Source organism: Cervus canadensis, chromosome 4 (genome assembly GCF_019320065.1).
Source record: "Cervus canadensis isolate Bull #8, Minnesota chromosome 4, ASM1932006v1, whole genome shotgun sequence".
In the NCBI taxonomy this organism is placed as follows: domain Eukaryota; kingdom Metazoa; phylum Chordata; class Mammalia; order Artiodactyla; family Cervidae; genus Cervus; species Cervus canadensis.
In genome coordinates, this window is record NC_057389.1 from 62,304,893 (window position 1) to 62,329,046 (window position 24,154).

The 24,154-nt window shown below is 42.2% G+C and overlaps 1 protein-coding gene and 1 non-coding gene across 2 annotated transcripts; both read right to left on the reverse strand.

The window, feature by feature from the left end:
• Positions 1 to 1,073: 1,073 nt before the first annotated feature.
• Positions 1,074 to 14,349, reverse strand: TXNDC15 (thioredoxin domain containing 15). The gene is made up of 5 exons (XM_043465473.1): positions 14,103 to 14,349; positions 8,283 to 8,770; positions 5,697 to 5,860; positions 3,318 to 3,448; positions 1,074 to 1,800 (listed from the first exon to the last, which is right to left on the reverse strand). The coding sequence occupies exons 1-5, from the start codon at positions 14,332 to 14,334 to the stop codon at positions 1,604 to 1,606; spliced, it is 1,212 nt and encodes a 403-aa protein (XP_043321408.1). The 5' UTR covers positions 14,335 to 14,349; the 3' UTR covers positions 1,074 to 1,603.
• Positions 14,350 to 24,035: 9,686 nt separating this feature from the next.
• LOC122441037 lies at positions 24,036 to 24,154 on the reverse strand. The gene has a single exon (XR_006269182.1). It is a non-coding gene; the product is annotated as a 5S ribosomal RNA (ribosomal RNA).

Genomic DNA, 24,154 nt, shown 5'->3' on the forward strand with positions numbered 1-24,154 from the left:
GTAATGCTGAATCTATTCAAACGCCTGTACTATAGCCATGGTTAGGAACACTATTACCAACAGTGAAATATTTATCACTTGTTAAGCAAAAGAAGGGAGAAAAGGATGCTATATCATGGCTACAAGTATGGGAAACATAAGAGAAAGACTAGAATGATATGCATATGATGGTTGCCTGGGCCATAGCATCGAGGCAGGACAGGGTTCCAGCCCACATAGAGGCTCTAGTGAATGCTTAAGTTTGAAGCTGGGTTCTACCACTGGAAGTATATAACGAAGAGCAAGTTATTTAGGGCCTCACTCATTTTCCAGTGGAGTCAATCTCAGAGGGCCACTGTACAAGATAAAGGAAATGGTATATGTTAAGCACTTAAAGCAATATGTGGCACACATAGTAATACTCAAACATCATTATAAGAGATGGAATAACGAGGGCTTTTTTTTCTTAAATATTGTACATACAGATACACGTATGAAGGTTCAAATCCTAGATTCATCAGCATACTATGTACGTAACCTAGGTAAGTTATTTAACCTCAACATGCCAGGCTCACATGTAAAATGGAAATAATAACGGTACTTTTCTGAGCTATGGTCCCCTCCTGCCAGGGACTACCCCAGCCACAGGTGTCCATAGCATGACACATACATTGTAAACCCCTATCAAATGTTACACTATGGGAAGGAGGCTCATCTAAGGTTCTATTTTCACAGAACTTAGAATACCTTATGATCTAAACTATCTAAACTCCGGAAACGATCAGTATAATAGTAGTTTTTATGATGTAGTCAACTGTCATGTCTGAATTTAAGGGATCTTTTAGAAACAGCCTTTCAAAAAGTTCATGTCAATTACACATTGTCTCTTTTCTACATGTGTCCTAAACTAGACCATAATCAACTGTGGGCAACAACAGTACTTTATATTTCTTTCGGCTTTCACTAAACCTAGCAGAAGGCCAAGAACATTTTAAGGTTCAGTTAATGCATGCTGATTAACATCTGCCTTACCCAGAAACAACTTCTTAAACCACTTCAGATCCTTTCAGTGAAAGCAGAGGTCACAAACACCACAGTATCCGACTCTTTATTTTCCCATCAGCTGCTACTTGTAAGGTCACACCTATTGATCCTAATTATTCTTCCCATAGAAGAACACTTTCCTGCTTACTGATTCTGGGAGAGAAAAGACAAATGAACAGAAAATCAACTTTCTTAGGTGTATACAAGAAATCAACAGTTTTCTAAATCCACAATCTGAAAGTCTTTTTTCTGCCTAAGTAAGCATACTGTCACTCTGTTCATTACTCCACGAGAATACATCTTCACATGTCAAACTGGATTACTCCCTTAAAATGTTCAAGTAGTAAAAACAAGAATGGTGAATTCTACTGAATATGTCTGCATTTGCTTATTATAGGACTAATTAAAACATCAGTTTATAATTTTTTTTTACACATTCAACAGTTCAGCAAACACATGATTCTTTCAATCTGACTAAAGTTGTAAGTCAACACTTCACTGGAGAAAATACATGAAGTTGCAGCATTAGTCTCTGAAAAGAAGGAGTGAAATTCTTCCCAGCTGTCCTTCGAGTCTGTCACTACTCCGCATGTTCCTGCTCTTGGCCCGGAATCAGCCACCGAATACTCTCAGTTCGAATGGTAGCATACATAATAAAACTGATTAAAAAGAATAAGGAAAATACAAGCAACCAGTCCACACTTTTTATCAAAGTGCTGGGAAGAGGGCCTATTTGGTCGGCTTGAGTTACCACCACATTTTTCTTGGCTTCTATACCTGAAAGAGAAATCAGTTTTGTTTCAAATGAGATAGAAAACACTCCCACTACAGATTTTTCTTAAGTATTCTGCATGGCATGCAAAATGATATGTAGTCTTAAACAGCACAGCTAGTATACCTGGGATGGGCTTCACTTGCCTGTCAGTGTAATTTGTAACTTGCCCTTCTCTCCACCACATCAAAGGAGCAGGAATCCATTCAGCTGTTCAAAGCTAAAACACTAGAATTTCAGTGAACTCACCAGAAAGGCCTTAGTCGGTGCATTGTATGAGGTGTCTTTTGTTCTCTTTCAAGACCAAAGTTCAACAACTTAGTAAAGCTATTCTCAGGAGTCTACAGAATGTTGTCACAGTGTGAGTAATGCTAAATTCAAAATGTTTTAAAATAATTTACTGAAAGAATTGTTAGAACAACCAACCAACACTGGGATCAGTGATTACCAAAGTGATTACATAGATTTCACTTATGTTCTAAGTTTTGTGAGAGCACTGAACAAATTGGCTTCCCTTCTCCATATCAATCTAAATGACAAGCAGGGATCCTTTACAAGACATGGAATAACTAAATACCTGGTAGTTAGTTACTCCCATAAGGTAATTCAGCTCTTTGTTCTGTGTTAGATCTAAGTACTTACATACAGCTAAGAATATATGGAAGGTATAATAATTTTTATTCACTTCCAATGAATATATTTCAGGAAAAAGTGGGTGCTCATAACTGAGGCATTGAAGCTTATGAGGAGTGAACTTTTCCGATGAAGGAAATTTCCTCAGTATTCAGTGCTCAGACTTCTACAACATAAAAATAAGGGCCTGTGTTTCAGCAAATATTCAGGAATTAAAATAGCATCTACACCTGAATTAATAAATAGGACTCCATACAACAACAAAAATGAAAAAAACACAACCATACACAACAATGTGGATGAATCCCACAGACATAATGGTGAGTAAAACCAGTCAGACACCGAAGAATCCATACTGTATGTCTGTATTAATTCAAAGATCAAAAACGAGGAATACTATACTATGATAGTAGGAGTGAAGATGGTGCTTATCCTTGGGGAGAACAGGAGTGATAGTGCGGAAAAGGGGCTGATAAGGTTCTCTTTCTGAATCTGAGTACTGGTTACTCAAGGTGTTTGCTTTGTGAAAATTCATCACTAGTCACAGGCACTAGTGACTGACGCATATTTCTGTGTAAATATTACAATTAAATGAATAATGTATGTAAAAATGTATCTATAGGTGTATGGCATGCGAATGTTATCTCAATAAAGCTGTTACATTTTTCAAAGCTATCTATAATCATATTAATATTACCTAATCATGTTAAGCTTGCCATTGATTGATAGACATTTAACAGGACCACAACATTTCATCAGAAAAGAAGTTTTACATCCCAAAGCCAATCTTGAATCCTTCACTTAAGAGTAATAGCTGATCAAAAGCCACAGAAGGCATATTCCTCCAGCAATAAAATGTCGTCTTCTACAGCATATTATTTCTACATACCTGTCTGGTTAAAAATGAAGATTTTCAGCGTTTCCAACGTTCGGTCTGTATGATTAAATCTAGCCATTGGTTTAGCCCCTTGAAATAACAAGATGTTAGGAACAGCCACAGTGCCAAACCTCGTAGAAAGGCTACAAGAGAGAAAACCTGAATTAACAGTGGGCTTCCTCACACAAGTATGGTATCAGAATGGATGGAAATACATGAGAAAGGATCAGATTTCTGTGACCTGTGGAGGCTTCTGCCACTGAAACAACAGGCTGTGGTTGTTTCTGACTGCCTTCCTCATGGGTCAGGGTTGGGGGCATTCCCATTCTGCTCTCTGACTTGCTTTCTATTACAATGTGGAGCTGCCCCTGACACAATTATTCCACTACTTTTGTTCCTAACAGCCAAAACAAATCAGACCAGAAAATTCCAATGCATGGACAAAGCACACTGTATCAATTTACTTGACAGAAGAAACTTCAAACTCTCCAGAATGCTCATTTCCATCCCTCATAAAAGATTCAACTTATGGATAAGCAATTAGGTTTGTGAGTCGGTGCAAAGGAATCTACAATCTAACAAACACGCCAGGAAGATCACAATTAAGCTGGGACAACTCAGAAGTAACACGACCTGAGCAGTACTGTGTCAACTTTTACAGAATACTGAGCAGTAGTACAAGTCAAAATGTTTTGGGTTCAAGCCTCAGTTCTGCCACTGAACCGGCTGTGTGACCTTTGGGCAGATTATTTAACCTTTCTAAGCCTCAGTTACCCCCACTAATAAAATGGTAATATTGGATAATCAGGATTTTTTTCTTTTGAAGCATGTTGTAACATAAATATTAACATATGAGGCAAATACATGTCCCACAATACAATAAGACAGAGTATCCTCTATTCTCCATAACTGAGGCACCATGCCAGGCACTGAGAAGGATGCACAGAGATGAAGAAGCAACAAAAGGGATGATAAAAGCCTGCAGGGAATAGAGGATAGCGTGGAAGCTGGTGTCAGATCCATAAGCAAAGAGTGCTGAGCAGGTGCTGCGAACTAGCCCTGCTGACTAGGGGGTCAGTGGAGGGCCCGGGCAAAGCTGGACAGTGACTTCAAACGTCCTTCCAATCAGTCTGTAACCTTGGGCCAGGCCACTGAGATCTTTCCCTGAAGCCTTTGTGGGAAATGTGGGGCAGTTTCTTTCTTCATAAACAATTTCAGGTAAACATTATCCACACTGAAAATCAGGGCCTCATTTTCATCACCAACTTGACCATCTTCCAAACTTCCCAAATTTATTCACATACAACCACCATGTGACCTAAGAAGTAGCATCTGACTTACAGCAGGAGAGGAGGACATGGTTTATTAGCTCAGACCCAGTCACAGGGAAAATATTTAACATCTGCACTATGTTCTTTGTAACTTATCTTACTGAACATTCAGAAAAGACAAAACCCCACTGAACAGTATGAAAGACTACAAAACAAGGGTAAATGTATATCAAAGTCCTAAAATAATTCATCAAATTTATCGAATATCTACTAAGAACATGCATTCAAGAATAAATGTAAGCAAGAAGAAAGAAAGAAGAAAGGAGGGCAAGAAGGAAAGAAAAGAATTTTTTAAAAAAACGACTTCTCTGGTGGTACAGCGGATTATAATCTGTCTGCCAATAACAGGTTCGATCCCTGGTCCGGGAGGATACCACAGCCACAGCCGGTGAAGCAATAAAGCACATGCGCCACAACTCCTGAACCCGAGTGCCGTGACTACTGAAGCCTGGGCGCCTAGAGTCAATGCTCCGAAATAAGAGAAACCACTGCAATGAGAAGCCCACACATTGCAACGAAAAAGTAGTCCAGGCTCACCACCACTAGAGAAGGCTCACTGCAACTAGAGAAAGCCCATGCACAGCAACAAAGACCCAGCGCAACCAAAATAAATAAATAAAAAGAATAAAAAAGAAAGAAAGAAATCTTTAGCAGACATAAAACAGGGGTGCCAAGGGCTAGGCTGCTAGGTTGGGGACCTACGCTGCAGGTGAAAGTCACACAGGAAGAACATAGTTCGGATGCTAATTTTGCTAATTCAGTCTGGCCAGGACCCTAACACATCCTCTGCCCCCGCCCCTGCCATCAGGCAGAGCCATCTTTAAATTCCACCAGGGGAAGAACAGTCTTTCTTCTTAAGGAGCCTCCAGAAAGTCTCCCTCAGGAATGTGCCAATTCTCACTGCTCACACTGTCTCTCCTTCCCTCAATTCCATCTTAAAGCTCAGGCTCAAGCCCTCCTCTGCTCCTAACTTAACTGATAACGAGCCCCAAGTAACTGTAACCATCGTCCAATGGGATGAGACATAAACCCCACTGAGGAAGATACTAGGGGAAGATACCTGCTGTGCTGAGATGCATCCAGTGCCAAAAAGTGAAGAGCTGGAAATGCCCGGGGCAGAGAATTAAAATGAGGGGCCAAGCTGGCAGAAAATCGGCACCAAGGGGTGTAAAACAGGACTAGAGTGCAGTCACTACCATTTGGGTTGAGAAAATCCATAAGGTCCTGTGGCAAAAGAAACAAAAAGTGTTAAAGTCGGCAGTAAAGGATGGGTACTTCTTCTGGAAGGATACTCAAGGGCAGGAAGCACCACGGATGCCAGGGAGAGGAGGTGGGGGCAGGGCCGGGAGGGAGACAGCGGTGTAGCACCTGAGAACCTTCCAGGGTGGACCCACATGGATCCACAGATCAGCAGAAAAGTAGTAATAAATGACATGTCACCGACTCTCCTCCAAGGTTTTCCTTTTTTTATGTATATTAATAAAGGATAGCTCATTTACAATGTTATGTTAATTTCTGTTGTACAGCAAAGTGATTCAGTTATACATACATATATTCCTTTTCATATTCTTTTCCATCATGGTTTATCACAGGATATTGAGTATAACTCCCTATGCTATACAGTAGGACCTTGTTGTTTATCCATCCTACATATAAGTTTGTCCATCCTATACCTGTTAATCCCCCATTCCCAATCCATTCCTCCCCCACTGCCTCCCTCTTGGCAGCCACAGGTGTGTTCTCTGTCTGTGAGTCTGTCTCTGTTTTGTAGATAGGTTCATTTGTGTTGTATTTTAGATTCAATTTTTAAGTGATATCATACGGTATTTGTCGCTGTCCTTCACTTATGATAATCTCTAGTTCTATCCACGTTGCTGCAGATGACATTTTTTTTCTTTTTTATGGCTGATTAATATTCCTCTGTGTGTGTGTGTGTGTGTGTGTTACATCTTCTTTATCCTCTCATCTGTCAGTGGACATTTAGATTGTTTCCACATCTTGGCTACTGTAAATAGTACTGCTATAAACACAAAGGTGCATGTGTCTTTTATTTGTTTTTGGTCATGCAATGTGGCACGTGGGATCTTAGTTCCCCAACCAGGGATCAAATACACACCCCCTGCTGTGGAAGCACAAAGTCTTAACCACTGAGTGCCAGGGAAGTCCCAGCATATATCTTTTTGAATTGTGGTTCTGTCTGAATATATGCCCACGAGTGGGACTGCTGGATCATATGGCAACTCTAACTTTAATCTGATGAGGAACCTCCATACTGTTCTCTATAGTGGCTGCACCAACTTCCATTCCCACTAACAGTGGAGGAGGGTTCCTCCTCTAAGCTTTCTTAAGATCATTATAGAGCAATTTTAATATTTTTCATAATTCTTCAATTCATACACTAAGTACTCACAGGGTACAAGCCAATGTCCCAATCTTAGAACTATGCATCTCACACAATCTAACAGAATCATTAAAGCACTGTGGTCTCAAGCCCAAGCTATAATCTCAGCAGATCCAAGTCTATACTAAGCAGTCAGCTCCATGTATTCAGCCAAAGGTTAGTTCAGTCTGAGGGTGCATCATCCCTGCCACCACGCTACCTCTGACCACTCAAAGTGCGTTCTCCCGGTTATGTATGGAACAGTCACACAACAGTCCACACAGCTGAGCCACAGCATTCACCAGGCACCGAGGGCAGGGCGTGACACCTGCCTTGGAGGGCGCTCAATGTACTGTATGCACCCTAGTTTAAAACAAGCAATCACATGGAACTTCCCTGGTGGTCCAGTGGCTAAGACTCTGTGGTCCCAATGCAGGGGGCACAGGTTCAATCCCAGGTCAGGGAACTAGATCCCACACTCCGCAACTAAGAGTTCACATGCTGCAACTAACGAGCCTGCAATGAAGACTGAAGACTCCTAGTGCCTCAACCAATGCCCCGCGCAGCCAAATAAATAACTATTTTTTAAATAATAATAAAATAAGCAACTACAGTTCTCACAGCTAGGATTCTCTTCTTATATAAGCAGCCTGAATTCATTCTGCTCTCTGGCTTTAACAATCTGACAGAAAACATCAGTCAGAATCCTGGTATTCTCTTTAGGATCACCATTTATCCAACTAGCTGGAAAGCATGCCTGGCCTGGACAAATGTGTCAGCTCTCAGTCCAGAGTAAACACTAGGTTCATACTCTCTGGAGGAAAAAAAAAAAACTTTCCATCAATATAACAAACTTCTCAGGGACATGACTGGTCCAAGCAGTGCTAAATTACAATTTTAGTAACTCAGATATCTCATTTTTATGTCTCCATAATAAATACTTCATTGAGAAGAAAAGTGCTATGATTCTGATACCAAACACCTCCCTGTACATGGGGATTTTTATCACAAGGCTTGGTGGTGAGATTACCCCAAGGATGACTAGGTTTAGGCCACCTAAAAAGCATAGTCAACACTAGTTATATCTCCTCCTTTCCCTACATACATCACAAAAAGTCAAGTGAATTTTCACCAATGCAGCCACTAAATGCCATCCCACTTACAATATGATGAAGATTATGACTCTGCATGTGAAAGATGACAGAGGATTAAATCATAAAATCAACGTGCAGAAAAGGAGAAAAGTACTAAATATTTTTTTCTTACCTGTGACATATTTAAAATTTTCAGAGTGAAATTTTCTAATCCTGTCACATTTCTCTCCTCACAGTTGACCTTTGGGGATTTCAGACTTTCGGTGGTGTTGGCGTCCTCAGTTGGGGTGGGGTCGGATTCCGCCACGTCGGGCTCAGCGTAGTACTCCTCTTCTCTCTCCGAGAAGCTTGCTCCAGCTCTGTCCAGGGAGAAGAGGCTCTCCCGGAGGTTGCACCTCGAGTCCTCCTCCCCTCCGGCCCCGCAGGTGCCGCTGCTGGGCTCTGGGCTCAGCTTGTCCTCGGCTTCCCCGGGAATCACCGACAACATCACCATGTGGTTGCCGTCAGCATCCAGCCCCAGCACTGCCTCCGTCTCTTCTGCAGACGGGTCCTGGCCCGCTGGGTCAGGGGAAGGCACCTCCTCACTCATGTACACAGCCCCCACCTGGAATGGGTAAGCAGGCTGCTCCTCTGACCATAAGTGACTTCTTTTCTCTGCAACTAAAACATGCCAGCATGTTCACAGTCATATTTGACTTCAAAATAAATGAATCCCAAAGAATCACAGTTCTCAAATATGAAAAATTTCCCCTCCAGAGTAAAAAGTTACCTTCCTGTTAAACTATCAGAGAGCCACCCATCATTCTCCAGGTCATGAAGAAGATCACAAGGGGGTACCAGACTAATGAATGCCTGGAAGTGGACCAACACACAGCTTCACGTGAAACCTGCAGCTTGCCATGTGGATTACAAGCAAAAACATTCCACTTCAGACATTCAATTAGGAAAATACAATACAAACACTTTAACAATTTAATTTGTTTGATGAGACTATCCAAGAAAATAATGATGGCTTTATGGAAGATTCTCCAGTGGTCATGTACAGGTGTGAGAGTTGGACCGTAAGAAGGCAGAATGCCAAGAATTGACGCCTTTGAACTGTGGTGCTGGAGAAGACTCCTGAAAGTCCCTTGGACAGGAAGGAGATCAAACCAGTCAGTCTTAAGAGAGATCAACCCTGAATATTCACTGGAAAGACTGATGCTGAAGCTCCAGTATTCTGGTCATCTGATGCGCACAGATGACTCATTGGAAAAGTCCCTGAAGCTGGAAAAGATTGAGGGCATGAGAAGAGAGTGTCAGAGGATGAGATGGCTGGACGGCATCACGGATGCAATGGACGTGAACTTCAGCAAACTCCAGGAGGTAGTGAGGGACAGGGAGGCCTCGCGTGCTGCAGTCCATGGGGTCGCAAAGAGTCAGACACAACTGGGCAACTGAAAAATATGGAAGATTCTACTGTGGTGAAGCATCTTTGCACCCATTATATCAGCTCTGAGAGATGGACGGGATGAAGGCTACCAAGGCAACTTAACAGATGACTGAGCTGAAGTACAAGAGGTTCAGCGTGATGCACAATGGCACAAAGCAGTAAGCAACAGGAGCGAAGTCTTGCGACTACTGCTTCAGAGCGGGCCTTACCTCCCTGCAAGATACCTCAGAGGGCTGCCAGGCCACACTGCCTGAGGAACACCACTACAGCTAGCAGCAGCTCTTCCTGGGGTGGCCTCCACCACTGGCCTCTGCTTTCCTGCCTGCTGCCCTTGGGCTACAGCCCACAGGAGTGCTTGAAGATGTGCCCAGCAGAGCTGGGACAGCAGCCAGAGAGGAGGCTTTCCTCTCACTCAGGAGCCACTAGATGGGGCTTGAGCCAAAGGTTTGGGTAAGGGAGGAGTCCGAGGCAGCCTCACACATCCATACAGCAAGCTCCACTCACCTCTGTGATAATGACTCTTGCCCTCCACCTCTCACGACCTCAACAACAACCGCCAGACTCTGCGTAAGGAGTGAGTGCAGCTACACCCAGACGAGCCCACCATATGGCCGGGGAGCCAGCAGCTATGGCAGGAGTCCTGCGCGCAAAAGAGCGTGCCTACCAGAGTGTGAATGACCAACTGGCTTCAAAGCTGGGGAGGGGTCTGGGAGCTTCCTAAGGCATGCACGCTTATATAATGTCTCCAAGAACATTTCCACAGATGTCTGCAGACTCACTTGGCAATTCAAAAACACTCTCCGGGAATTCATTTCAGGCTAAGTGGAAAAACAGAAACCAGATTTACTCTCCCTCCTGAAACAACCCCCAGAACAGTCAAATATGTGCAACAACAGCTTCAGGAGACTGAGACAGGGAAGGACAGTGACCACTGAAAACACAGGAAACAGGCAACAAGAGCCTACAACAGCTCCAGCTTACTGCCTGGGGAGTTCCTGCCTTGACTCAGTTGAGATGGAGGGTCCAGAAAGACTAAGAAAGCCAGGGCCTGCACAACAGAACCCTGGAGATGGGAGAGCTGCAGAAAGCACTCCGGTCATCTGTGGAGGGGCCTCCTTGAGTGTACTGGTCAGCATATGCAGGTAAGTAAACTCCCCAAAACCAAGGAAAGAACCACTCAAAAGGTTTAGAGATAACAGTTACCCAATACACACAGAGAACTGGAAATAGGGCCTGTCCCCACCCACTACACTGGAAAACCTCGTAAGTCACAGAGCCTGGGGAGAGTGCACAAAAGGGACTTGCTTTGGTGCGTGCATGTTGAATTGTCAAGTTGTGGCCAACTCTTTTCGACCTCATCCATGGAATTTTCCAGGCAAGCATACTGGAGTGGTTGCCATTTCTTCCTTCAGGGGATCTTCCTGACCCAGGGATCTCTTCCTGACCCGGGGATTGAACCCACATCTCCTGCATTGGCAGGCGGATTAGTAGGGCCCAATTTCCCCTAAAGTAAATACAGTTCTGCTCTCATTTAGCAAACCTGAAAAGAGAATCAAACTGTGTTCAAATAAGTGGATATTTGAACAAAGCTCAAGAGTATTTATAAGAATAGTAAAATACCTAGCACTCAACAAACTAAAAATTTACATCTGGCATCCAGTCGAAGATTACCAGGCGTGCAAAGAAGGAGGGAAATTCTCCTCATTATCCATAATGAGAATAATCAAACCTGACCCAGAACTTGCACGGTTGTCAGAATTGTTAGACAAGGCTATTAAAACAGCAACTGCATTACATGTTTAAAAAGTAGATGCAGAGAACACACGATATAAAAAAAACAGATCAAAATGTAAGTAAAAACCACAATGAAATAGCACCTCATACATGTTAGACTGGCTATTATCAAAAAGACAAGAAATGACAAATGCTGACAAGGGTGTGGACAAAGGGGAGCCCTCATGAACTGTCAATACGAATGTAAATTGGTGCAGCCTCTATGGAAAACAGTATGGAAGTTCCTCGAAAAATAAAAAATAGAACTACCATGTGATTCAGCAATTCCACTTCTGGATATTTATCCAAAGAAAATAGAAACACTCACTCAAAAAGGTATATACACCCCCATGTTCACTGCAGCATTATTTACAAAAGCCAAGACAGGAAAGCAATCAATGAACAAATGGATAAAGAAAATGTGATATATACATCACACATACTAACATTAATATGTTAATATCACATTAATAACATATTAATGTGATATTATATTTGTGTATATATATATCACATTATTCAGCCATTTAAAAAAAGGAAATCTTGCCATTTGCAATAATATGGATGGACCTCCTTGAGGGCATTATGCTAAGTAAAATAAATCAGAGAAAAACAAATACTGTATGATCTTTCTTACATGTGGCATCTATCAATGTATAAATATACACAATTCTTTCTGAAAATCTAGCTCTGAAAAGGAAAAGAAAGAGCAGGTAGTTGTTATGGGCAGGTAGGGGGCTAAGGGACAGGATTTGGTTTTTAGGACATAAGATAAATTTAAGGACATAAAACTGATGGGAAAACAGATAAGCAGGGAGAAATGACAGGTTAGATACAGCAGAGTACAGGGTTTGGGAAGCAAGGCAGGTCCTGACAGAAGTGGGTCAAGCACTGTTTTGACTATGACCCTGGGAAGGGGTTGGGTGCCTGGACAGGGAGTTCTGCCAAGATGGTGGGGATGGCAGTCTTTCTGTAGCCTTGCATTGATAAATATGTACTGCATGTATAATCAGAAGTCAAACTCAACATGATTACTGGATTGTTCTTAAGATGAGAGCAGGAGATGAAGCCAGAGAGGCTAAAAGTCTGGAGAAGAACAAAAGGTGGCAGACTGGGGAGCCAACCCCACTCTCAAATGCACCAGCTCTGTAGATATCTGCTCTCTCTGAACCTAACCAACATTCCAGGCCCCCTAAAGCAAATGGAGAATGCCAACATCCTGAAAGAATCTCCAGAGAAAAAAATCAGGGCACAAAATAGAATCTGGTGCTCCTGATCGCCTTCATGTACAAGTAGATAGATTTCCCTCACAGAAAATCAAAAGGAAGTCTGAGTGATGCAGAGTTAGAATTTTGAGTCAGAATAAGAGAAAACAGAAACTGTCATGTGACATCTCTCCCCAAAGTCATCATGGGTTTTGGATTTGTTTTGAGTACTTTTTCTTTTCCTTTTTTTCTCCTTTATGACCTTAAGGACATTGGAAATACCCAGTGAACTCTCCACCATTGATGTAACCCTACGGACTCTGCAGCTGTTGATGGTATGGTTATACAATTTTTGTGATAGGGAAACAAGTTCTTTTGAATAAAAATAACAAATGATGCTCAAAAAGCGCTAAGGATACTGCCTGGCATATAATGAGTGTTTTCATTACTTTTCATCACTCAGCAAGCCGGCTGCCTTGCCTCTTTCCAGGACACTGTTGCAGAAGGAAGGACCTGCATACTTCTGACGCATGCGCACTAAGTCGCTTCAGTTGTGTCCTACTCTTTGCGACCCCATGGGCTGTAGCCCGCCAGGCTCCTCTGTCCATGGGGTTCTCCGGGCAAGAATACTGGAGTAGATTGCCATGCCCTCCTCCAGGGGATCTTCCCCACCCAGGGATCAAACCTGCATCTCTTCTGTCTCCTGCATTGACAGGCATGTTCTTTAATACTAGCGCTACCTGGGAAGCCCGCGTATTTCTGGTAAATTCTGAATAACAAGCAAGGTCAAAAGGTCTGGACTTTAACAGAGCTGTGAGGGGTGGGGAGAAAGAGCAATGAGGCTAAGTCCCAGCCATGCCTCCAGGTGGCTGCCTTCCCCCACGGAGGAGGGCCTAAGAGCATGATCTGGCAAGCTGCGGGTTACCCGGAGTGTCTGCTGTGTTGTTCCCATCTATCCTTCACACAGGGACCTGAGCAAGAATGACCTTCTTAAGAAAGTGGTCCAGCAGGGTGCAAAGTAAATCGTGGGCTTTGCAATGAGAGATACAGGCTCTGCCAATTACCAGAAGCACAAATGTAGGCAGATTACTTAGCCTCTCTGAGCTCAGCATCTTCATCAGCAAAACAGGGATACTCAGAACATATCTCGGTGGGAAGACAAAAGGAGAACATAATAGAAAGTACTATGCACAGTTCCTGGCTCCTACTAAGGGCACGTTTGTTGTTGATCAGTCGCTAAGTCGTGTCCGACTCTTTGCGACCCGGTACAGGTCGGCTACTCGTTATCATTATCATTAATAATAAAGTGCTCAGCACATGCGGGTACGCCTCAGTAAGCGCTAATACACTGTCGGGGCATCCCGCCCCAGCGCCTCCCACCCCGGACCGCGAGCCGGGACCACCGGAGGAAAGAGGTCAGGACAACGTAGAGAGAGGCGCTCTAGAGGGCGCCAGGAAGAGGCGAGGCGCGCAGATCCGGGCCTTCGCGCAGATAACAGAGCGTCGCCCAGGTAGACCACCTTGCCGGTTATTTCACGCACAGCCTCCCGCGCCGCCGCCCACGGCCCCAGCCTGTACTCACTCTCCTCGGCGCGGGCAGGAGACCCCAGCACCCACAGCAGAACCTGCCACCAGCCTAGGAGCCGCATGGTACGCGGCGGGCACCGGCCGGTACTCCCAGGCCGAAGGGCAACAGGCGCACAGCGACGCGAGTCGCGCTCCCCGGCAGAGGAAGGCTGGGGGAGGAGAGGCCGGGAGCGCGGGCGCGGTCCCGCGCCGCCATCTTGGCAGCTGGCAGCGGCCGAGGGCGCCATCTTGGAGTCGGGCGGCTAGCTCTGGCTCCTGGGCTCTGGCTTTCGCCGTGGTGCTCTGGGCTGTTTTCCGAATTGCCTGACCCTGGTGCGGCCTGGGGGCTGGCAGCACACCTTACGCCCCTGCCTAGCACATCCTTCTCGGGCCAGAAAGGCCCAGAAGCCTCCTGTTGGAGCGCTCATGGAGGTTCAGATCTCCAGCTACACTTCCCAGGTTGCCACATAAAACACAGGATGTCTATTTAAAAATTTCACATAAACAACGAATGATATTTTTCACTGTTAAGAGACCGACCAATGCTAGGCTGCCCTAGTTTTGCTACAGTAAGTTTTCTAATGGGTCCAGAAGGTGCTGGGACAATGGACAACAGGGGTGGAAGAGCCCACATTTGTAAACTAGATCACTACGGTCATCATTTGGAATAACAACCTTACACCCAACAGTGTAGTAGCAAAGATTTTCGTTAATTTCTTGTCTCCCGTAACCTTGGGCTTCCCTGGTGGCTCAGGGGTAAAGAATCCACCTGCCAATGCAGGAGACTCCAGTTCCATCCCTGCTTCAGGGAGATCCCCTGGAGAAGGGAATGGCAACCCACTCCAGTATTCTTGACTGGGAATGCCTATGAACAGAGGAGCCAGGAGGGCTATAGTCATGGGGTGGCATAGGATAGACTTAGCAACTAACAACAACATACCCTCCTTACTGGATTTGAAGGTGCATGAAAAGCCAATGGGACAGAGGATTAGAAGAATTTAGGATTAATGAAAAGGAGGATGATTTGGCTCATCCACACACTCTTTTCTTTTTATTATGTCCTATTCCCCTCTCTGTGTTTGTGTTTTGGCTGTTTGTTTGGACACATGCACTTCCAGATGTTAGACTTGTTTTATAGTAAATGCTATCTCTGATGACAACTCCATATGTACAGCCAATAGGACAGAATGTATATTTGACTGTCTCACCGCCAGGTGGCACATGCACTTATTTTTCAGTGAGAGGTTAAAACATTGAGGTTTAAAACAGGTTTTACTTTCATTTCCTACGAGGTAAAAAAATTTGACATCACTTTCTTTGGCTGAACTCTATGCACCAACACCATACATCCTGGGGATTGTTTACACAAGAGGCTGATAATATTTGGAATTGTTGGAACATCCTTGTGGTCCAGTGGTTAAAACTCCAGGCTCCCAATGCAGGGATCCCTGGTCAGGGAACTACATCGCACATGCCACAACTAAGACCCGATGCAGCCAAATAAATATTTTTAAAAGAAAGGAGAAATTGTAACTCACAGCTACACACCTGCACTCACAGTGTTTTGTGTTGTGTAAGGGAGTTAGAGAAGGCGAGGTTCGGAAAAAGACTGAGACTGGCACTTTATAGGAACAGGTCAGATTACCTTTAATGAGGGGAGAAGGGGCAGCAGTCAGATTAGTGAGCTGCTGTACTAACCCAAGAAAAGAGTAAGTATATACAGGCATATATGTGGAAATCTACTGTCTTAAGGGAGCCTGTTCTTCTCCAAGGTTGTTCGGAGTAGTTATCTCTTAAACAGCGGGGGCAAGGAATTCTGGGGATGGCCAGAGGCTGGACGGACTGGGAGCTGGGCACAATCTACCTTAATGTCCATTTTTTTTCTTCAGGTGAGAGAGTTCTTTGTTTTGCAAAGAATGGTGGGGAGGACCCAGAGGGGAGTTTTAACTCCAGGCTATTTTCAGCCATGTAACTTTCCTTCCCTTTGTCCCCGTTGATGTGTGCTTAGTCACTCAGTCGTTTCCAACTCATTGCAACCCCATGGATGATAGCCTGCCAGGCTCCTCTGTCCATGGGGATACTCCAGGCAAGAATACTGGAGTGGGTTGCCATGCCCACCTCCAGGGGATCTTCACAACTCAGGGACTGAACTCAGGTCTCCCACATTGCAGGCAGATTCTTTACCATCTGAGTCACCATGGAAGCCCATCCCCCTTGATGGGTTTGTCTAAATTATTTTAGTCTGGTGAGTCATGAGGACCTCTTTCTCTTTCTGCCCTCCCCCTCTCTTTCATCAACAGACAAGTATTTGCTTTCATTTAGATTACCACGAAGAAGGCTGAGCCCCCAAGAATTGATGCTTTCGAACTGTGGCGCTGGAGAAGGCTCTTGAGAATCCCTTGTACTGCAAGATCAAACCAGTCAATCCTAAAGGAAAGGACTGATGCTGAAGTTGAAGCTCCAGTACTTTGGCCATCTGATGTGAAGAGCCAACTCACTGGAAAAGACCCTGATGCTGGGAATGATTGAGGGCAGAAGGAGAAGGGGCAACAGACGAAGAGACAGTTGGATGGCACCATCAATTCAATGGATGTGAGTTTGAGCAAACTCCAGGAGATAGTGAAGGACAGGAAAGCCTGGTGTGCTGCAGTCCATGGGATCACAAAGAGTTGGACACGAATTAGCAACTAAACAACAAGATCACTATGGCAAAGCGTATTTTCTAAAGATTGCCACAAAAATATTCCTCATCCCACATGCTGTTGTGCAAAGCAGTTTTGCCACTGCCCCATCAATTTTTGCTGTTGTTTGGAGAAGGAAATGGCAACCCACTCTAGTACTCTTGCCTGGAGAATCCCATGGAGGGAGCAGCCTGGTAGGCTACAGTCCATGGGGTCGCAGAGTTGGACATGACTGAGCAACTTCACTTCACTTCACTTCAGTCGCTAAGTCACGTCTGACTCTTTTGCAACCTCAAGGACTGAAGCCCACCAGGATCCTCTGTCCATGGGGTTTCCCAGATAAGAATACTGGAATGGGTTGCCATTTCCTTCTGCAGGGGATCTTCCTGATCCAGGGATTGAACCCACATCTCCTACATTGGCAGGTGGGTTCTTTACCACTAAGCCACCAAGGAAACCCACCCCATCAACAAGTAGAACCTAATTCCCCTCCCCTTGAATCTGAGTGGGCTTGTGATTCACATACAACCAAGAGAATGTGGCAGTTTATGAAATGATCCTGTATGACTTCTGAAGCTACACAACTTTCTCCTTTTTTTCTGGAACCCGAGCCACTGAGTAAGTGGACAGACTGCCCTGAGGCTGCTGTGCTCTGAGCAAGTTCCAGGCAGCTTGCATACAGAAGCCATGACACTTCATGAAGAGAGATGCCCACCACCACCAGCTGATCCCAGCCCCACTCTGTTCCAGCTTTGGCCACCAGTGGACTACTACTGCCTGAGAGACTATAGCCAGAGATGTACAGCTTGAGCTGTTTCCAAATTCCTGACCCACTGAAACAGAGATTTTAAAATTGTTTTAAGTCACTAAGTTTGGGTGATTTTTTTTTGGCCGCACTGTGCAGCATACAGGATCTTAGTTCCCTAACCGGGCATGGAACCTGTGCCCCCTGCAATGGAAGCACGTAACCCTAACCGTGGAACCGCCAGGGAATTTCCTGGGTGATTTTTTAAAATAGAATAGATAATTGGATCATGTTATCTTATAATGTAATACCTTTCATCTGAAGAGAATATTTAATTAATAAATCAGTACTTTGGGCATGTATTCACATAGTTATTCTTCCAAGCTCCTTTCCTGCTTTATCATTTTGATGTTGTATTTTGATGGACTTAAGATGACCCAATGTACTCATTATTATTTCATCAATACTGGATATTCTATGCAGTTATAACAAAAGGAGATTAAACTGAGCTCCTTCAATAATTAAGTAGCCTCCCAAGATACACAAGGGAGTTATGTCCTGAAGCACAGGTTAGATCAGCCAATGTATATTAGTTAAGGAAACTCTTTTTTAAAAGAGGAAAAAAAAAAAGGACTTGCCTGGTGCTCCAGTGGCTAACACTTCCCAGTCCCAAGGCAGAAACCCAGGTTCCATCCCTGGTCAGGAAAATAGATCCTACATGCTGCAACTAAGAGTTCAAAACTAAAGATCCCTCATACAGTAACTGAAAGATCGCTCTTGCAGCAACAAAGACCCAGCACAGCCAAATACACATATATATATGTATTTATGTATATGTGTGTGTATATGTGTGTATTTACATTTGTTTTCATCATAGTCTCTTTTTCCCTATTTATCTACTCAGGGCACATACCCTAAATTTCATTCCCAGTCAGAATCATGCTTTACTTTGTTGTACATGAAATGCTGCCTGGCATGATCACAAGTATAAACTCAACTATAAAACCAGAAGACTTCTGCATTTCTGACCTGGCTACTAAGCCCTTCGCATTTATGATTTTACTCAGAAGGCTTTCTCCCAGAGATATCATTCTTATTTGACTCATTAGGAAACTAAAGCACAGAGAAAACCGCTCATTGTCATATAGGGAGTTTGTGACAGAGCTGAGGCCAGAATATTAGTCTGAATTCAAAACTTTTTACATTGCTATACAATCAGGAACCCATTTCAAATGTTATTACACTGTTAACCAATACTTCCTAAGAGCTCGTATACATAAATATTAGATTTAACTAAATTGACTGTTTCAAAGCTAACAAGAAGGATCCTATAAGAGAGGTTTAAGGTATAGGAGGGTAATTTTTGAGAAGAAAGTAGGGTGGGATCCAAGGGATAAACTAGAGACAGTAAGAGCAATACCTTCTTTATTGTAATTGGAGGAGAGGATGAATGCAGATAAGCTATTTTCTCTGTAAGAAGAAAGGTGATCTGCTGAGAGAGAGCGAGCCTGTGGTAATACCTAAGTATCTAAGGAGAATGGAGAATGTAAATCTGAAATAACCTAAATAAAATGCCATGAGAGCTGACTAAGGATACTACTAGGATAGTGTTGGGGATCCAGCTGTGGTTGCAAAGCAGGAATTCATAACGGCAACTGGCACAGTTAAGCATTTTTTTCCAATAGCATTTAGCAGCCCTGAAGTAAAAGGCAGCCAAAGTTAGGTCGGAGTTAATGTTTTGCCAGGCTTGTGTGATGGAAAGACTGGAGGGGTGGGGGAGAGTTAGTTGAAGATGATGATAGTTGCTAATGTCCTTATCAGTATAGTTGAGTCCTAATATTAATTTGAAAGGGAAATCTTATGAGTTGGCTATTCCTTATGTACATGATCACTTAGTATAACCTAACAATCATTTATAAGCAGTTAGTATGACCTAACAATCATTTATAATCAGCGTATTGATTATCTAATGTTGCATAACAAATTCCCTAAAACTTTGTCTTAAAACAGTAATAACCATTTATCATATCATACCATTTATGTGGGTCAGGAATTCAGAAGGGGCTTAGCTGTGCTGTTCTGGTTCAGGATCTGTCATACAGTTGCAGTCAGGATGCTGGCTTGGGCTACGGTTATTTGTGGGCTTGACTGGGGCTGGAAGATCTGCTTCCAAGATGGCAACTTGACAATGACTGTTGGCAGGAAGGCTCAGTTCTTAATCATGTAGATCTCTCCATAGGACAGTTTCTATGTTCTAATGACATGACAGATGGCTTCCCCCAGACCAAGTGATCCAAAAGAACAATGATAAAGCTGCAGTCCTTTATGTCCTAGACTCTGAAATCACACATCATTTCTGTAATATCCTGTTGGCTATACATCTTACCACGTACGTTTAGGATGGGACTACACAAGGACATAAATGCCAGAAAGTAAGGATCACTAGGAGCCATTTTGGACGCTGGCTTGTCACAACTAATAAGGTGTGAATTCCTATATTAATACTTGATGTTATAAATAATAAAAAAATAACATACAAAATACCTATCCAAGCCATTACCTAATGGTCAATTACCTACTTACCTAATATGTTCTTCATTCCCCTTTCCACTCATTGAATCTGATTTTTTTCAGATGCACTTGAGCTTACAACACATTTGAGAAGTTCTGTTTAGGAAATGCCAAATCTTCAAGCAATAAAGAAATCCATAAATTATGATTCAACTTACTGCGTTTGATACTATACCCGATGTAGCATTTGGAGATACTGATTCACTAATATTATCTTCAAAATATTAAAACTGACATCACAAAATGGTGACTATGAAAAAGGACAGGGAGTTTCCTGGCAGTCCAAGGTTAAGACTCAGGGTTTTTAGTATCATGGCCTTGGGTTCAATCACTGGTCAAGGAACTAAGATCCTACAAGCCACATTGCACAACTTAAAAAAAAAAAAAAAAAAAAAGGCAACAGGCTATATATCTTTTGTTTTAAAAACAGCACATGCTAAAAAAATCTGTGACATAAATCAGAGCAATTTTTTTTGGATCTGTCTCTTAAAGGAAAAAAAATAAAACAAATGGGACCTAATTAGACTTAAAAGCTTTTGCACAGTAAAGGAAACCATCAGAACCTACTGAATGGGAGAAAATATTTGCTTATAATATGTCTGGTAAGGGATTAATATCCCAAATATAAAAACAGTTCATAGAACTCAACATCAAGAAACAAACAATCCAATTAAAAAATGTACAGAAGACATGAACAGACATTTCTCCAAAGACATACTGATGACCAACAGGCACATGAAAAGATACTCAACATCATAATCATCAGAGAAATGCAAATTGAAATCATAATGGGATATCACCCCACACCTGACAGGATGGCTATCATCAAAAAGACCACAAATGTTGGCATGGATGTGGAAAAGAGAGAATGCTCATACACTATTGATAGGAATGTAAACTGGAGCAGCCACTATGGAAAACAGTATGGAAGTTTCTCAAAAAACTAGAAATAGAACTACCATATGACACTGAAATTCCACTCCTGGATATATATCTGAAAAAAACAAAAACACTAATTTGAAAAGATACATGCCCCTCAAAGTTCCTAGCAGTATTATTTATAGTTGCCAAGATAAAGAAGCAACCTAAGTGTCCATCAATAGACAAATGGATAAAGAAGATGCAGTGTATATGTATACAGTGGAATACTAAAAAAAAAAAAAAAAGCCATAAAAAAGAATGAAATTCTGCCATTTGCAACAAGATAGATGGATTTGAAGGGTATTATGCTAAGTGAAATATGTCAGACAAAGAAAAACAAGTATCATATGCTGTCACTTATATGTGGAATCTAAAAAATAAACTAGTGAATATAACAAAATGGAAAAATAGTCACAAATAGTACAAACTAGTGGTTATCAGTGGGGAGGGGAGGAGAGAAGGGCACAGTAGGGGTAGGGGCTTAAGAGGTACAAACTAGTATAAAATAAACAAGCTACGGGACATACTGTTCAAAACAGGGAAGATAGCCAATATTTTATAATAACTATAAATGGAGTATAACCTTTAAAAATTGTGAATTACTATGTTGTACACTTGAACCTTATGTAGTATTGTACATCAATTACTATATTTCAGTCTTTTAAAAAGCAAACAAACAAAAAAAATCAGTACATGCAATTCTTAAGAACGAAGGTAAAATCATTCAAGTTTTGAAATTATCCTTACAGACAAGTCTTCCAAGCAAGAATAACTGTGCAGGGAATTCCCCGGTGGTCCAGTGGTTAGGGCTCCGTGCTTTCATGACTGAGGTTGCAGGTTTGATCCCTGGTAAGGGCTTCCCTGGTGGCTCAGAGGTTAAAGCGTCTGCCCGCAATGCGAGAGACCCAGGTTTGATCCCTGGGTCGAGAAAATCCTCTGGAGAAGGAAATGGCAACCCACTCCAGTATTCTTGCCTGGAGAATCCTATGGAGGGAGGAGCCTGGTAGGCTACAGTCCACGGGGTTGCAAAAAGTCGGACACAACTGAGCTACTTCACTTTCACAGGGAAAATAAGATCCCTAAAGCTGTGTGGCAAAACAAACAAACAAAAAAAACAACTGTGCATCAATTGATGTTGTTTTTCTTTCTCTGATCCATTCACAACTCCAGATAACCTTCAGATAACATAAAAGTTAAAGGACTATCTTATGATATCGCCTGATGTTCTGCTAATTCAAATAAAAAAATACCCAAATCAATGGGCGTTTTACAGATTAAAATGTCCAGCATCTTCTCTCATTTTATTAAGATACTTTCATGTTAAAAGGCCTTTCAGAATATATAACAAAAGTTAAAATTCTCATACTAAAATGTGTCAGGTGGTGGGTTAAATATTTTAGTTTGGTCATATATCCTATATTATTCTTGCAATGTCCCTGATATAGACATGACATGCATTTTTTAAATGAAAATAAAAGAGTAAGTAAGTAGCCTAAGTTCCCACAGTAAATAAAGGAGCTTGAATTTGAATCCCAAATTAAACTGTCGGGATGCCAATTACCCAAATGCATTATTCTCATTTAATTCTCACTACAAACCCATTTCTGAGGCTTAGAAAGAATAAGCAACAACTTGGGAAAGGTCATAAACTAATGAGTGGCTGTTCAGGGACTCAAACCCAGGTCTATCTCTAAATCCAATGTGTTTTACTACAAACATAGAAAGGAAGAAAAAAGTAACATATTACAAATACCAAACCAGGAAGATGAAATAAATAAAGTTACTGAAATAGCCAGTGAGGGCCTTGGAACAACACTTTACCAGTAGTCAATGTATCTATTCCAAATCATGGTTCAAACTTTTCACAAAGGCTAGATCAACAATATCTAGCTTCATATAAGCAAATTGCAACAAAAAAATATTGCTTTGTCAAATGCCATGAAGAGAATAAATCTGTATCCAAATACTTTTCACTGAGAAGCTGATGTGGGGTGCTGTGGCAGAGGTGAAGGGGAGAGAGAAAAACATTTAGAGGATGCTTTAGGAGAGCAGGAAACTGGCAATTGTGCAGTAAGACATCTGTGTGCGGAGGACTATAATTTGAAAACAAAAGTGATATGCTTAGCCAAATTTCATTCACACTTCTGAAGTCTGCTCAAAGGGATACCCTAAAATTTACTGGGAACAGATCTCAAGCCAGATGTTGTACTTCAAGCTAATGTCCTATTTTCTTTGTTTTCCTTGCTCATTCCACCTATCTTTCTTTAAATATCCTTTGTTTATAAAAAAAATTTTTTTTTAAGTAATAGTATCATTGTAAGGATTCTTTCAGTTTAAATATTTTGTAAAATAGCAATTCTGGAAAGTGAAGAAAATTCTTTCAAAACCCATACATTCTAAAATTCAAGGTACAACACACCATTTCCCAATATGCCTTGCTAAGTCAAAAGATCTCTTTTTGTGAGTCTGGGACATCTTGTCACATCAAAATGCAAGAAAATAGATGAAGATACTAGGGTTATGCCAAAATGATCGAGGAGTCAAACTAGCTCCTACCAGTCAAAGATGGAACAATTTGAGCATAAAAATGAGTAATTTCAATAGAAGAAGATGCATGATACACATTAGAATCCATGCCTTCATACTGATTAAAAAAAAAAAAAGCTTTTTAAACTTTTAACGGATCAAAATTATGTCAATGATTCTGTTTCTATTTGGAAGTAGAGAAATCATGACTGACTAGCTTCCCTATCATTTCATGAACTGAGTGTTCTTACTATGCTATCAACCAGGTTAGGTCCTGCTGTCTCTACAATGAGGCTCATTTAGGTCAAAGCAGCCAACCAATACTGAGAATGCAGGGCTCAGAAGTCTCCAGTATCCTCAGCAAGTGACCAGCGAAGAGCTCATGCTCACCCTCTGTTGCTAAAATGGAATAAAGGAACTTTTAATAGACTCCTTTAAAGAGTTCACACTTCAATACTATCTCCAAATAAGTATGATTTCTTTGTTTGCTTTTTAAAAAATTATTAGTCTACAGTATCTGGTATTCCCATGCGGCCTCCCATCCAAGTACTAACCAGGCCCAACCCTACTTAGCTTCCGAGATCAGATGAGATCAGGTGTGTTCAGGGTGGTATGGCCATAGAC

Excerpts from the sequence above, each read along its gene's own strand:
- TXNDC15 (XM_043465473.1), bottom strand. The coding sequence starts at position 14,334 with ATGGCGCCCTCGGCCGCTGCCAGCTGCCAAGATGGCGGCGCGGGACCG. Across the intron at positions 8,771-14,102 it reads TCCTGCCCGCGCCGAGGAGA|TTGCAGAGAAAAGAAGTCAC; the intron begins GTGAGTACAGGC and ends GGCATGTTTTAG. Across the intron at positions 3,449-5,696 it reads GATGCATCTCAGCACAGCAG|CCTTTCTACGAGGTTTGGCA; the intron begins GTATCTTCCCCT and ends TCTCTCTTGTAG.